This window comes from Bradysia coprophila, unplaced genomic scaffold (genome assembly GCF_014529535.1).
Source record: "Bradysia coprophila strain Holo2 unplaced genomic scaffold, BU_Bcop_v1 contig_358, whole genome shotgun sequence".
Lineage (NCBI taxonomy): Eukaryota > Metazoa > Arthropoda > Insecta > Diptera > Sciaridae > Bradysia > Bradysia coprophila.
In genome coordinates this window covers 2,428,201-2,444,764 of record NW_023503616.1, presented here as the reverse complement: position 1 = coordinate 2,444,764, position 16,564 = coordinate 2,428,201, and the positions used below count along the sequence as shown (strand labels likewise).

Sequence of the window (16,564 nt, the reverse complement as noted above, 5' to 3'; positions counted from 1 at the left end):
GATAATTTAATAAAATTCTCTTAAATGCATGTAAGTTCTTGCTATATACATCTGTTAGCATTTGTATAAACATTTCTGAATAAATTTACTATACACGAAATAAAAAGCGCAAACAAATGTACAGTGAATGAAATAACCACAACACATTTTCTATAGGGGAGGTGTAAATTAATCCTTTTCTCTCTCGTTATTTTATTTTCGTATCTAACTTTCGCATAAATACGAAATTCAAACATTACAAAGCTGTAGTTTCATTTATTGAAATGGTACTTTTATTTGTGTAGTGTAATTAGATTTTGTAAGTAACAAAGAGTGAATGAAACGTAATAGCATAATAAGGGAGCGAATATTGTTGTTGAATATACAAAAAAGAAGATGAAATTTTGAACACCTAACCTTCCACAGAATGCAAGATTGCTCATAAAATCAAGTATAGCAAGTTGTTCGAAAGAAATTCTAAATTTGAGACAACATTATTGTGCGGAATTTGTTCGTGCTAGCTTACTGATCAGGAAGAAAACATGTCTAATGTCTGACTAGTAACCTCAGAAAACTATATATTTTCCCAAATCCGATAAAATTTAATTTTCGATTGTTAAATTCAAAACAACAAAAAAATTTACTTTGTTCCACATCTTTCTACCAATTTACCAGTGTCACCAACGACATCATTCAATCTAGTTAGGACATTGCTGACACACTCTTCAACAGCAGCGGGTATGTCTAGCGCTTCTTCTCTCATTGAATTCATTTCGTCATGAATGTTCGGAATTACTTCGTTGTAAATTTCATCGTCTGCTTCAGCGAATGCCTCCTCGTATTCCTCTTGAATGTCCGGCAGATCATTAAACGATCCTCCTCTAGCGAAGTGATCGGTAATAACTTCCAGTGTTCCAGATAATAACAGCTCAGAGACTTCTAAGATGTCTGTACCCAAATCAATTTTTTTATTTGAGATACCTTGGATTTGTTGGTCGGCAAGAACAGCGCAATCGGAAATCTTAGTGCCCATTTTAAACAATAATTTGTCCGTTTTGGTGTGAATTTTGCTTATACAATTCTGGTCATCTGCTGTACGTGAATTTAAGAAGGCCTTCACTTGACTACGAAGTGTTTCCAGTTTTGCCACTCCTTTAACCAATGATGTCACTGAATGGCCGTTAACGTCCATTATGACTCGGCTCAGATTAGAATGAACTTCATAGAACTTATTATCAATTAGAGAGTGCCACTCTACGCTTTTCAAGTACACATGTTGAAGAAGCTCAGAATACGGACCGTTTGTTTTAATGCCTAGATTGCTAGCCTGAAAAAATGATAAGTTGAAAGATTGAAAGATGTATCACGTTGAATTTTGCTTTTTGGAATACCTGTGACAAGCATCCGATCGAGAAAACTTGAATGAAACAAGCAGCTAAGTATATTTTGAACATTTTCCTTTGCTCAATTTCTACCGAAATACGTTCACAGCTTCAACGACTGATATTAAATGAAACTATTGTGATCATATCTTCAAAGTAAATAGAAGAGAGAAAACGCAGTTTTCGAATAGCTAACATGTTACAATATTACATGGCCGCAACATGATAATAACAAATTCATTAAATACACGTTGTAGATTCATAATGTACGTTTATTGTTACTGTAATTACAAACAATAGGTATGTTCCACAGCGACGTTCGTATAATTAAAATGCATTACATTTTTAATAAAGACTTCATCATGTACATCTTATATGTACGTCATATCATTCGCAACGTAGATTCAACATTTAATTAGAGGAACTAAGTCATCTGTTGTCGACAGCGACGGCCAAAATAAACGATGAGTTATATGGTTAATTGGATCATACATAGGAGAATTTATAAACCAATGTAAAAGATTTCTGTTTACGTGTTTAGAGTACTTAGATCAAAAAAGTAAAAGATTCGATTAATGTAATAGTTAAAAGCTTGCCGTCTGAGAAAGAGTGTATCAATTTAGTGCTACATAGACATCGGTATGTGAAAATTTCTTTCTCGTCTGTTTCTCTTTATATCATTTCCAAGTTGATCTTAGTTCGTCAAATAACACATCATTGTGTGTTCACCACTTAACTCGGAACAAAAAATAACCTTAAATACATCGCTAATCATCCCTTAACATAACTTCATGCGCGCCTGCCGCTCATTAGAACATGATTTCCGCTTCTTTATAACAAATTCAACAAGACTCCTGGGACAATCGTCACTTTTATTGTTATAAAATTTACTAAAACGGAATTTCCAAGGGGGATTTACTTAACACCCTCAAACCAAATAATCGCAACAACAAAGGGAATTATTTCGAATTATTTGCATGAATTATACCGTGTTTTATTTTTTGGGGGGAGTTTTTCGATAATTCAATTTACTCTTTGAACTTTATTTATCGCTTTGCACATCGAAAAGTGTATCCATTCTGTTGGGTATACTGTATATGCATGGTATATGTACGTACAAGGGTATTTTGGGTATAATTTTTTTTGTGCTCATTCAACATAGGTACAAATTCTATTAAATGTGGGTGGTATTTTGTATGAGCTGCCTTTCTATGAATATAAAAACTACGAGGGAACGAAAGACACGAAATGCTGGCAAGTGATAATTTTCTTTGATTCATAGCCAGGTTATTTGTAGTGACATGTGAACTAACCGACAAATAACTAACATTCCTAATCATGTTATGTAAACATGTCAAACAAAATTATTGTGTGCAAAGTGAAATGAATGCTAGAATATTAAGAAGGAGTTTCATTTTGATTGTTTTGTTAGTCATGAGGGTTACGTTGTTACACACATGCTATTTTACGAATGAGCATGCATATACAATATAAGTTCAAATTTAAATAATTAAGTTATTCGAAACAATTGTAGCTTTGGCATACAAGTTCAGTTTGAAAATAGAGAAATCTAGCTGTAAAATCTGTGAGGACTTAATGGTTACTTTATGGTGAAACGATTTAGTCAACAATCATCACTGATATCGGCTCGACAGTGCAGACAATTAACTGGCGATACGTAGAAGTTTATGATATAGTGAAAATTATGTTGAAATGAATGAAGTAACAGATTTTTTATGAAACTCTCGGTCCTGGACGAAAATCCGGGCAGTTTTTCGTCCCCAAAGCATAAGAAAAGGATTATCGGTAAAAATCAACATCTTAAAAATATACCCAAACATTTCCTGAGTCAACAGCAGAGAAATTTTTTTAGAAGTTGCTTGGTCCCACCTTTTGATAAATATATATATAAAATAAAATAATAATAATAATAAAATAATATATATATATAAAAATATTCTTCATTGAGTAATATTCTACTAATTTTGGCTTTACTCAAGTTGAACCACGGCATCCGGAGGTGTTCCTCTGTTAAATTCTAGAAGATATAAAATTTTGCAACAAACGATTGACAAAACTTTGATCAAATGTAGACGATTCGATGATTATGGTGACCATATGCGCACCTTCAGTGAAAAGTAACATAATACTAGACACACGACGAATGAAAAAAAAAAAAATGAAATAACATCAGACACCAGCATCAAAACCATAATATTCTCATAACTCGAACTCGTATGATAAATATTTGCAATCCACATATTTATTGAAACAATAACACCAGCACAAGAAACCAATTTACTACTGAAAAATTGCAGTAGTATTGCAATAAATTTGGAAGCAAAAATAATTGTTTAAATAGCCATCAGCGAAGATATTAATATTGCTCGTTATTGGAAAATATATTTGATAAAATGTCTTCTTTAGGCTACCCATTTAGAGGAAATATTATCATGGGTTTTGTTTTATTCGCATTTAATGTGCACCGATGGAACGAAGTGTACCATGTGTATATAAGAGGCTATAGAGATGGGACGGATTACGAATTCGATTATCGATTTTTAATGCTGTAAGCTGAGTTATGAAAATTTGATTATTTTCTCTTTGAAAATTCATTTTTAAATACCAGAACAAATTGGAATATCTTCCAGACTTTAATTTATCATACGCGTTTTTGTCTTGTGTACTTTTTTTCTTTGTAAAACTTTAACTTACTACCGTATCTCGAGCAATTTGAGAAAATCGTTGATAAATTACACGGAACCAAAAAAAAACTTTCCATCAATGAACAAACATTTCCAAGAACTATTTCATTAATGTGATATTCAACCTTATAGAAACGGCTAGTCATCTGCTATCGACATCAACGACAATAATAAGCTACGAGTGGTGTTCTTTTATATAGGGAAATGTATGATAAGAATAATGAAATAATAGATTTTGAATCAAACTATCTAACGATTTTGTTACGACACTTGCAGTTTCTGAAAGTTTAAAGAATTTGTTATTGTATTATCAATTTGAAATCGAATCACCACTGACAGTGGGTCACCCCCAATCTACAACTTCTTTTATTTACATTACCGTCTAGTGTTGAATACAAAAAATATTTTACTTTATTAATTTAAGTCTTCAAATGTGATTCCTATTCTAAATTGAAGCCTGCATATTTTGAGGAATTGTGTTAAACATAGCAAAAATCAACAAAAAATATTGTTCACGTCTTCGTCCTCTATGCTATGTATGTACATACCATGTACATTGCATATAAATATAGCAACTGAATAAAAAGTCGTGTACATCAGATATATTTTCCCTCATTTTTTATAAATCTAAAATACAAACATTGTGTACGTATATTTCCATGATTCGGAAACGAATGTATAAATGTTCACAATGATGGATAATTGAATTTCGTCTATTTTTGCTTGTTCAGAAAGTTTTACATAAAACATCTAACTGGATAAACACAAAAATTGTTGAACAGAGAAGAATCGGATAATTTGATTTAGATATTTTGTGAGTTTTTTTCTCCGCATTTTACGTTTGTATTGTATGTTTTTGAAACATCCAGGCTCTGTGTAGATTACATTTTGGCAGTAAATAAATATACGTATTTATTGGTAGAGATATACAAGATTTACCAGCCAAAGTTACTGGACCGAACTTTAGTGTTAATCTTTTACAGCCAACAAGCAAAAGACTACAAAAGACTAGAATAATTATCGAGTGACTGTTACTTCTATTAATATATTCATTTGAAACAAAATCTATTACTTCCAAGAATTTAGATAGCCGTCGGGTAAGAGAAGTATTCAGGATAGCTGTGACCTATCTTCCAAGATTACACTTTATTTACCAGACGACAAACATCTTACCAACAGGCCCATCAGAGGGCAAGGTACTTCGTTCGAGTCGTCACTGTCGATGTAGATATTGAGATAAAAAGTCTTCCACTTTACAGGTCATTATTTTTTGTAAAGTTTTGATACAGTCAAAGGCAGTCAATTTTCAGCATGAATTTGCTTCAGCTGTTTTCAGCTGATCCACACAAACAATCACAACCGTTTATAAGTCTTTATACGGTTTTAACACTACCACGCGCGTGCGTGTAGCATCTTCAACCGTATAAACAAGGAAAACCAGTTTTGATTGTATGTGTGGATCAGCTGAAAAACAGCTGAAGCAAATTTATGCCTTTGACTGTAAGTTACGCTTGTAGTTTCCAATACTAACTATATAGATCTAAAAGATAGAATATTTTAAAAAAAGTCATGGGTTTTACAAAAGAAAATACACCGTACATAACACGTTCACTATGATTAAAAATGTATGGAAATGTGAAAAAACGTTAAATGTTAAAATTTTGTGCCCTTTGTTAACACGATAACTTGAGTAAATCTCAACTGATTTTCAAAAACTTTTTTCAATCGACGAAGTATTGAAATCCTCAGTTTAAGTTCGAAAATGGGTGGTATTGGTTCAACCATCTGGTGGTAGTTCTCGAAAGAAGCATTTTCTGCTCTTTATTAACACGATAACTGGAGTAACGAGTGTGAAGTTTGCGGCCAGAGCGAAGCGAGGGCCTCAAATCACACGAGTTTAACTTTCATTGAAAACATGTGTCATTTTGACAAATAGGTACATTTTGTTGAACACATTCATTACAGTTTTTTTGAAATGTCAACTTGAAGGAAAAAAAATGTTTTTTCTATTTTTCTGTTCAATACAAAGCTTCTGCGTGTCACCGCCCTAGTCATCAACTCAGAAGTGTCTCAACCTGTTCTTTCAGAACATTGCAAAAATGGGTGTCGTTCTTTGTTAAAACGATCTGGAGGCTTGTTATTTGATTTTGACTTGTAAATAAAACCGAATAAACAGAACCAAAATTAAAGAGTGTGACGTTTGCGGCCAGAGCAAAGCGAGGGCCGCAATTCACACGAGTTTAAATTTTATTGAAAAGTTTCGAAGATTTTCAGTCTAAACAGAATTAAATCATTAATGAGAGATTTATTAGACTGTTCTAATAGTTCTTCTTCTAAATGCGTTTTTGTGGCCATCAACATACAAAATTACATTTCATTGAAATAAATCAATAAATCATTGCCAATAAAATACTATTGAGAAGGTCAGACAAACAGTCAAGGGATCTGACCCACCCAACAGGTATCGAATCTACTACTTGATCTTGATCTAAGTATTTTCAACGGATTGCAATAAAAACAAGAATAGTACCGGCTAACGCCTAGTGAGTCTTTTTTCTTTTTCTTTTTGAACCTCACCATCGTTTTTGAATCTCACCATCGTTTTTGAATCTAACCATCATTCCCAACCACCTATCCCTAATCGAAACTTTCCTAAAGACTAAATGTCACTACTTTCGAGCAATAAATTATGAAAATAGGTCGGGTCTCGCATTAAGTATAGATTAAGAGCATTAAGTATGATTTCTGTTTATTGCCAGCTTGGTATTTATTCAAGTACCACTTCGGTATTCAACTAGCAAATTTTCGATTTATAAATAAGCAAGCGAGCCGATTAATATCATCAGTCGGTGTGCAGCTTTCAAACATTAAACATCTCTACAACCTCCGTATGAGTTTGGTAGTCAACTACCACTTTGGTAGTCAACTACCACTTTGGTAGTCAACTACCACTTTGGTAGTCAACTACCACTTTGGTAGTCAACTACCACTTTGGTAGTCAACTACCACTTTGGTAGTCAACTACCACTTTGGTAGTCAACTACCACTTTGGTAGTCAACTACCACTTTGGTAGTCAACTACCACTTTGGTAGTCAACTACCACTTTGGTAGTCAACTACCAAATACTCGATTTACAAATAGACCAGCAGGCAGAATAATTTCATCAGTCGGTGTGCATCTTTCGAGGAAGAAACATCTTTGCTACTAAATATTTTGGGGGTCCAACTACCAACAACTACCAAACTTTCAAATTGCGATGTCTGCTATGAGCGATCGGTTACCAGATAACAAATAATAATTGATTTGCCTGGTGTTGGTTTGCTCATAGTAGCATTGCAATTTACCAACGTGGTAGTCAACTACCAAATATTTGAGTTATAAAAAGGCAAGCAGGCAGAATAATTTCGTCATTCGGTGCGTAGCTCTCAAACGGTAAACATCTTTGCTGCAAAATATTTTGGGGGTCCAACTACCAACAACTACCAAACTTTCAAATTGCTATATCTGCTATGAGCGATTGGTTACCAGATAACAAATAATAATTGATTTGCCTGGTGTTGGTTTGTTCATAGTAGCATTGCAATTTTAACTTTTATCAATCACATTTTATTTGTGACACAGACGGACGGACGGACGGACGGACGGACGGACGGACAGACGGACGGACGGACGGACGGACGGACGGACGGACAGACGGACGGACGGACGGACGGACGGACAGACGGACGGACGGACGGACGGACGGACGGACGGACGGACGGACGGACAGACGGACGGACGGACGGACGGACGGACGGACAGATGAAGTGCCCACAATAGGTCTTTTTTTCCTATGGAAAAAAGACCTAAAAATTCCTTCAGTCATGCTAACGCATTGCGCGCGTGACGCAAGTCTCATTACACAAAAAATCAGTTTTGTCGTAGTCCGCAGTACCATTTTCAGCAAGTTTATTGGAAATTCTTCCCATTTTAACAGGTATTTTACAATTTAAGACGACAGTAGCTAGAGCTCATTATTTTTGTCTCCATTGTCGATTACAGATGCCTTCCTGAGTTTGAAGTAATTCAGTTTCATCGAATAAAATTTACAAATTTACGATGCATCTTCAGTCGCATAATAAATCGAGCAAAATAGTTGGTAGAAATTGAATATCATTCATTCATTCATTAGTATACAATGTAGCCACTAACATTATTCATTGAATTTCCGAGCAAATGAAATTATTCGCCGCATATTTTCACTCAACTCCCATGCGATTGGCACATCACACAATAAATTAACATTTTGTTGCAACAGATAATATTAATATCTTGCCAACATATATTTGTATCCTCTACATAGCATAGTGATAAATTGATCAGTAACATTTTAAACCGAATCCTTACACACACATTCAACTGAACTGTGTGCCGTGTGCGTTTCATCTCAATATCTCATTTAAATTTTGATGAGCAGAAAAATTAATTTGTTTGCACACAACATTTATTACCTCTTCATTTGGTCTTTATTATTATATGCTCTTTTATGCCTGTTGGAAGACTCAAATGCATTCGCTTCGAATGGAACATAGAGCGAAAGTAGAAAATGTTATTTTGACGAACCAACACTCGGAAGACAAAGTCGAACGATACTAACATTCGATTCTGCTTTGCTGTATCATCTGTGAAATGGTTACAAAAAAAGAGATGTGCTCTGAGTAGTGTTCGTTTATATAGTATGATAGCGTATAGAAAGAGTGAAGTAAAAGATTTGATCTCAAACACTAAGTGAGACTAAAGTCATAAGCAGTACCAGACTTAGTCGTTATACAGTGATTCGATTGCTGCTTAATAGTATATTACTTCCGTAAGTACAATGCTTTACGTGATTAGGAAATGAAATATGTGAACAGTTGGAAAGATAAAATAGAATTTCATCAACATCCAAGCTCTCACAAGCATGAATACAAATGACGAACCCAACAAAACTACTGATTGCATTGCTTCTGTCCTTTCGATACGTACGAGTGTAGATTGTTGCGTTTAAAAACAAAAACGGCAGAATACAGTTCATCGTTTTCAAAACAAAAAGTGGTATTAAATGAAAGAAACTGAATCCTAATACAGGTAGTACGGATATGGGCGTTCATCAAGAGTTATATTTCATTTATTCCATGCATTTTTATTAAGAAATTATTTAAAAAGGGCAAAACAAACATTCCCATTTTTTTATATTAATAAAAATATTACTTTTATTAAGTTGTTTTACAAATTGGATTTTATAAAATATTGAGTTGTTATTTTGGAAACAGAAGTTAATAAACAAACACGCGGCACATAAAAATGACTATACAATAAGATACTTTGATACGATAATGTTGCCATAAATTATGTTTCTTGAGTTAAGGGTCTTGTCTTTTTATTAACATTATTTTTCTCATAATTACTTTTCTCTTGATTTCTATTAACGTTAAAATTAATTTAATATTTTCAATTCTGTGTTCGTCCCTGTAATCTTTCTAAATGTTACGGCCGGAAATACAATAATTCATTTTTGTTCTTCGCTTACTTTGTATGACTGAAAACATGTTTCAGATTCTTATAGTGAAATCTATAATGCTAAAACTCTCGTGGTATCTTCTATAGAGATCCTCTGTCAAAGCTAATGAAGTAAGAGGCTTTATGTGCCAATGTTTAATAAAACTTACGCAGCTTGCCTGGAAGAGGTGGAAATTGGTTTGGCTTAGCGATTAAAATAGCGTATGCACCTCTGTCCAAATTATTAATTTGACGACTCATACACAATTCATTCGAACCGGTCGAAAACTTCTATCTCGTCAAATTTGATAGACGTTCATATTCTCCTGTAGTATCAATTTGTTAGATTACTGACTTGGTAATTACTGCTCTTGATAGAGCTGCCCTGTGTGGAAGGTTAACTGAAGACCGTAATAGTAAAAGTTCTACTCTAATTATCAGCGGGATTCTGATTTGCATTCCTGAGGTGAGTTATTGTTAGTAAATTAGTAAATTCATCTAATTAGTAAATTACGTTCATGGTTCCACTTTTTTGACGAGTGGGGACGTTATAGCCCTACCCGAATTGAAAGCCTTCTATTTTGCGAATAAAATTAATTCAATTTATGTCAGTGTTCCTTTTCGTACAGTGTATCAGGTCCCTTATTTGACGTTCGAAAAATGAACTACTCCTGCCTGGTTTTCCTCTGCAAGAGTAAGTAAACTCACAAGATGGTAAAGTAAAACGACTAGTCATTGTTATTGATAACGACGGAAAAAATATGCTTCAGTTCAGGCCTCTTTTTATAGGTAAAAACTACAACAATATAGATAGCGGGCAATATCCACATTTATCAGATAGTCTTGCTTCAAATAGAAATTCACCAAAGAATCAAAAGTCATCCCCTATACAGTTACAGCAAATCATTGCATATAGTTCATTGCAAGCCATCCAGTGAATGCTAATTTAAAGGCAAGGTTTTATATGCATAACGATCCCGCAATACTGTTTTGTTAATACAATCATGATATGTGATGCATTTTCATGTCAAATTTGCGTACGCAATGTTTGCCCATTAACACTATATGCAACATTTTGATAATTTGTTTTGTTAGTTCAATATTAGGTACCATCATTGATCATCAGTAACAAAATGAAACAATAAACAGCGGCACGTTCTTCTAATTTTAGCAACACATTCAGATTAAACATTTTATTTGAATGTAATTCAACATTTTACGGACGATTGTATTTGTTAACGAGCAAAGTCAATCTCTGGATAATGTGGTCCTTGGTCTTCAATAGCAAAGTGCACGTTAAAAACTATACTGAAGTAGAAGATATTGGTATAGCAAGACACCAATACTGGCATCAAAAGAAGCATCAAATTCGATAAATATTTTGTTACCGTCTGCGGGGAGTTAAATTATAAAATCATAAGCTGATGTAAGGCGATAAAAACTGCGTTTTAAAAGGAGTATCGTCAATCTTTGTCAAAAATTTGGATATGATGTATGATATGTATGATGTTATACAATTATCTATATTTTACGTTTCGGCTTTATTGGTCTTATGAAAGACAAATGAAGTATAAGAATTTGTGCAAGGCCATACATAGCATTGGAGAGTGTTGAAGACGATCGCCTATTCATCTGTTATCGATAACGACGACAAAAATAATGACAAGCTCTGGGTAATATTGTCATTTATATAGTAAAATGCATGTTAAAAAATTGAAGTACTAGATTTGAAATCAACTGATTAAAAATACTTTGATCGATGGAAGTAATAGACCCGATTATAATACTGGTCATGCTTGCAGTCTGTAACAGTTTAAAAGGGAAGTAATAGACGCGTGTGCAAATTATGTGTACCCGCAATATCCAGGATCCCGGGAAATTTTTAGGGAAAAAAATTGATACCGGGAAATCGAATGATAGCTGAACAAACCAGCGGGAAATGTATGTGCGGGAAGTCAATTTTATGTATTTGGATACCAGGAAATTTGAAAATTTTCGACTCGGATACCGGGAAGAAAACATAATTTGCATACGCGGTAATAGATTTGATGATAATAACAACGTGATGCGCTTGCAGTTTTCTGGATCTAAAAGGTTAAAATGTAAAGGCTTTTTTACCATCATTTCGACATTATTTCAAATATTGATTTAATTATAATTATATTAGACAACATCAGCTATTCTTGTTGTCACTGAGACTGGACAATTAACATATGACACAGTCCTTTTCAATTAGCACTAACAGTTCCTAAAATACCATTTTATGACCTTCCCTGCTCTGGTGGTTAAAGAAATTCATCATGCAACTGTTAAAAAGACATAATTTTTGACAGCAAAAACGACCCTCAAAGCAAACATATTATCAATATAGATATTATTACAGCGACCAGTCTGAATAATAATAAAATATTCCACAGTTAAAGCACGAATGATGTAAAGGGCGTTTATATATACTGCTATACCACCTCTAGCAACCAATGGAAAATCATTGAATTCGTATATAACGAACGCTGCAGTACATTAAGTGCCAAATATACCATGGTTGGTGTGAGAATGGGAGTGTTATTGAATGGTATATGTGTGAATTGAAGACGATGGGCAAAGAGGAACTTTACTTTTAACTTCAGTCAATGGTGAGAATTTGAATGGAGCGGTTGTGCTGTTGCCATTGAAATTGTTGCACTGTGTGTAAGCGATATAAAGTATAGTCGGTTGATATACAAAAAAAAGTCACAATCGTTTCGAATAAAGAATAGTGTTTTTTTACGAGCTTGTTTAGGAATAGCGCATCAATAGATATAATAACAGATGGATACTAAAATCGATATCAAACAGGTATTCTGTCTTCCTATGGAATTTTTTATTGTAAAATGTGTATGTGTGTTTTTACTTCCGTATGGACTTTGTCCGTGCATCATTCATCTGTTATCGACAAAGACAACAAAAATTTAAAATCAGCTTTAGCTAATGAGCAAATTAGCAAATTAAGTGTTGAAACAAATGAAGTGAAAGATTTTATTTCAATCTGTAGAAAATACTCAGAACAAATCGAGTAATAGATTCCACAACTCACCTAAAATTGTTTGCTTGTCCATCTGTGAAACTTAGAATTGATGTGTACCCGAACTCAACGAATAAAGTTTAAAATTCCAAGGAACAAAAACTTCGGTTTCCATTTTCTGATTCTGTGCTATCGTAACAGATATTCTCTTGGTGAATATGTTGTGATTTGTGATAAAATCTTTTAATACTTCTAAGACCACTCACTTGAAAAATTGAACAATTTTAACAACCAATATTTTGTATGATTAAACTTTCACGGACGACCTTATCAGCTCATATCCACAACGACGACAAAAGTAAAGTGAAGCTCTAGCTGACGCGGACGCCGTCGGTCTTGTATAATCATAATTCATGTTCAATCAATTGAAGTTAAAAGCTTAAAATACCTATAACCAATCGTGAAATAGATTCGGACTGTGGTAGTTAGTGAAGGGCTTCGTTTTTGTCCAACTGCTACTTATGCAGAAATTGAAATCAATTGTTATGAATAGATAATTTACGACGTCGTTTGACGACCGTTACGAAAATAAAACGATGAGCTCGAGTTATTGTCACCCTATAAGAGGAAAGCCAGAGTTAGATAAAACGCAGATAAAACGTAGATCAAAAAAGTAAAAGAGTTGATACTATCTATAACCTAGATGCCTGTAAAAGATTGTTGTAGAGCTCTTTACTAACCGACGATACAGATACGGAAGGATAGAACAGTAAATGTCTTTCCACATAATAATAGCGATCGCCTCCTGTTTACTACATCGCTCCTTTTATTCAGTCTAAACAAATATTATCTTGCAAAATCATTGAACACTGCATGTCGTCTATGAAAAGACAGATGGTAAACAAAATTCTTCCTCTTCAAGCAATCCTCTCAATGTTCACGCCATTTTGTTGTTAAAAGAATTTAAATCAAACATATCGTTTGAGTACCTTCTATCGAAAACATATACACACGTACCATTCCATCCAGGTGAGATGAATTACGATTTTCGAATAACACATTTACGCAATAAATTTGCCACAACAAAAGTTAAATGTTAGGCTGTCTGGCGCCAATGTCTATTCAGGTAGAATAAATATTTAAAAGAAGGAAAATATGTACCAAGAATAGTTGTACTTTGTACGTGCATACAACATATAATATACACGCATGTGAATGACGAAATTTTAGTTCCAACTACAACTAATTTAATTTTCAGGAAAAGCAAACTTGCATGGAATGTGGAATTCATATTTTCGACGAATATTCACTCGGATTTGAAGGATCATCCTGGCACAAAGACTGTATAAAATGCTGTTTATGCTTAAAGCCGCTTATCGAATCGACAAAATGCTTCATGAAAGATAATCGACTCTACTGTCGAGAAGACTATATAAAGTACGATAAATGGAATTTTTGGAAACTTCATTTGATCAGAGGGAACTAATGGTTCACAATTTTTGCAGCACTTTTTCCAAGAAATGTTCAAAATGTTTCCGTCCAATAACATCCATGGATTGGGCTCGTCGAGCCAAAAACCTAATATTCCATCTAGCATGTTTTTCGTGTGACCTATGCGATCGACAACTTTCAACTGGTGAAGATTTTGCATTAATGGCCGAACAGATCTTATGCCGCGAACACTATTTAGAAACAGTTGAAGTAGAGACAGGGTCTAGTGACGGTAATGAGACTTTTCTAAGAAAAACGTATTTATGATCACTAAAAATGTGTTTTTTTTTTATTTGGTTAAACAGGAAGTATTGTCGGCGAAGATGGTAACAAAAAGAAAATCAAAAGAATTCGAACAGCATTTACCGAAGAACAACTCGAGGTTCTGCAATCAAACTTTCAAATCGATTGCAATCCAGATGGTCAGGATTTAGAACGTATCGCTCTTAATGCTGGATTAAGTAAGCGTGTCACACAAGTTTGGTAAATTGAAATGCAAAATGCAGAGAAAGACGGAAATGAAAAATATTTTTTTTATTATTCCAAAGGTTTCAAAACGCTCGGGCTCGTCAGAAGAAGCATTCATACTTTGGAAAGCGAAAAAGTAAGCGAATTATTTTATGGGAGTTAGGTCCGAGAAAACATTATGTTTTTAATTTTCGTTACAGATCCATACCCTATGAACGGAGACAGTTCTTACACATCGTGTCATTTGAATAGTTTTGTACAAAATCAACAAATAGGATCACATACATCACTAAACGTTCAACTTCAGGGCAGTGTGCTGTTATAAAGAACTTAAGCACGGAGAACCTGAAAGGAATGTGCTCTCTTTTTGAAATTGCAATAATTTTAAAAATCAAAATTTGTAAATAGAAAAATGCCGCAATATTACGTAATAATAAAGATGATTTTACTACAGAAACAGGTGAAATGTTTTTTTTTGCTTCACAAGAACTTTTAAAAGATAATCGCCAGATAATCGAAAACACTGAGAAAGTAAGTAGCTAATGAAGTAATAGTTTTTTACGGCAATTTAAATGGCACTTTGTTAACATAAAATATGCATGTACTTACATGGCCTACGCACAGTACGTAACGTTGTTTTAAATTTTTAGTTTCACGAGTGAGAATGCAGCCCCACTCGTCAAAATAAAATTTTTATCCACGGACGTAATGTACTATTATCTAACCGACTTTATGCAACCGAGTGCTTTCTTGTGTAGATGTGTAACTCGAGGCCGCACCAGTTCAGAAGTCAAATTATTGGTATTATTGACTTAGGACTTATATTATTCTTCTGAAGAAATATCAGAGAATCAGGAGAAAATCATGTAGTGAAACGCCGAAAGAACTACTACATTACAAAATTTTAAACTTACATAGACTTATATTAAAAGCATACCACCAGCCAATAGAAGGAAATAGTGGGTAAGTAGAAGGAAATACTGGGCAAATAGAAGGAGATAGTGGGAAATCAGGAGGAAATAGTGTGCCATTAGATGTGCCAATAGTCACCAATAGCAAATAGATGGGATAAGATTTGCTCGCGTGGTTTCCCCCTCATACTTCTCCCATACAAAAAATGAAGAAGTCCACCCGACCACAGACCCAGTTCGGGCCTAGGTACATATCCTACAAAACTAAAGATTACTTTCTTAACTGTACATGAAATCCTGTAAAACTGATATTCCTCGGATTTTTAGTGCGATTCTACAGAAATTTATTAAGGGTGTAGGTGACGCAGTAATACAATACAGTTCTGTGAGCATAGATAAAAGTATGTCAGCGTCTATTATTCTACGAACCAGAGTGTCTAGTAGGAGTGCTACATTGGCTGCTGGAGCACTACACTAGCAATCTAGTGTCACTGGTTACATGGCTCGATCCCACTGTCAAACGTATAGACATCAAGCTATTTTTCATTGCAAAATCTTTTTCTTTTATCATTTTCACCTATCGATTTACTCAAATATTTTGAAATGAATCTCATATTCTCATACATTCTTTGTCATTATGAAGCTAACTGGAGCCCCGAATAATATCGTCTTTGTGGGGTTGTTAACCTTCAGAGATGGCTAGCTTATTACTTCGATAAAATTGACAAATGTATTGCTTGATTTATTCTAGCTATTTTCTTGATTTATTTCTGACTTCTTTATTGATAACTGATGATCCACCCCTATTCATTTCAGTTTTTCTCACAATAATTTCGAATGGTGAAAAAGTGTAAAACTTCAATGTCTTTGTAACTAAATATGTAAGCCGATAAGCATATTTTCCTATTCAAAGTGCTAAATAATAAACTCACCTCGTTTTGCATGCGGTTTTTTCTTCTTCACTTAAACGCTTGAATAAAATTTCCATTTTACACCTAAATAATAGACTCCCACAAAGGAAATATATTCAAATGCGATTATCTTCAGTTCGAGTACCAGTGTATTGAGGAGAATATAAAAAAAAAAAAAAATTGAAATTTTGAAATTAA

General features: G+C 34.0%; 2 protein-coding genes across 3 annotated transcripts; one reads left to right on the top strand and one right to left on the bottom strand.

The window, feature by feature from the left end:
• Positions 1 to 533: 533 nt before the first annotated feature.
• On the bottom strand, positions 534 to 1,520 carry LOC119081813. The gene is made up of 2 exons (XM_037191046.1): positions 1,371 to 1,520; positions 534 to 1,306 (listed from the first exon to the last, which is right to left on the bottom strand). Exons 1-2 carry the CDS (start codon positions 1,431 to 1,433, stop codon positions 620 to 622), a joined length of 750 nt encoding a protein of 249 aa, XP_037046941.1. The 5' UTR covers positions 1,434 to 1,520; the 3' UTR covers positions 534 to 619.
• Positions 1,521 to 1,715: 195 nt separating this feature from the next.
• On the top strand, positions 1,716 to 14,999 carry LOC119081811 (LIM/homeobox protein Awh-like). 2 transcript variants are annotated; one of them, XM_037191043.1, is made up of 6 exons: positions 1,716 to 2,000; positions 13,844 to 14,022; positions 14,091 to 14,308; positions 14,382 to 14,559; positions 14,625 to 14,680; positions 14,745 to 14,999. In XM_037191043.1, exons 2-6 carry the CDS (start codon positions 13,859 to 13,861, stop codon positions 14,867 to 14,869), a joined length of 741 nt encoding a protein of 246 aa, XP_037046938.1. In that variant the 5' UTR covers positions 1,716 to 2,000; positions 13,844 to 13,858; the 3' UTR covers positions 14,870 to 14,999. The 2 variants fall into 2 exon arrangements, with proteins under 2 accessions (XP_037046938.1, XP_037046937.1); XM_037191042.1 differs by lacking the exon at positions 1,716 to 2,000 and adding an exon at positions 12,200 to 12,419.
• The last annotated feature ends 1,565 nt before the right edge of the window (positions 15,000 to 16,564 follow it).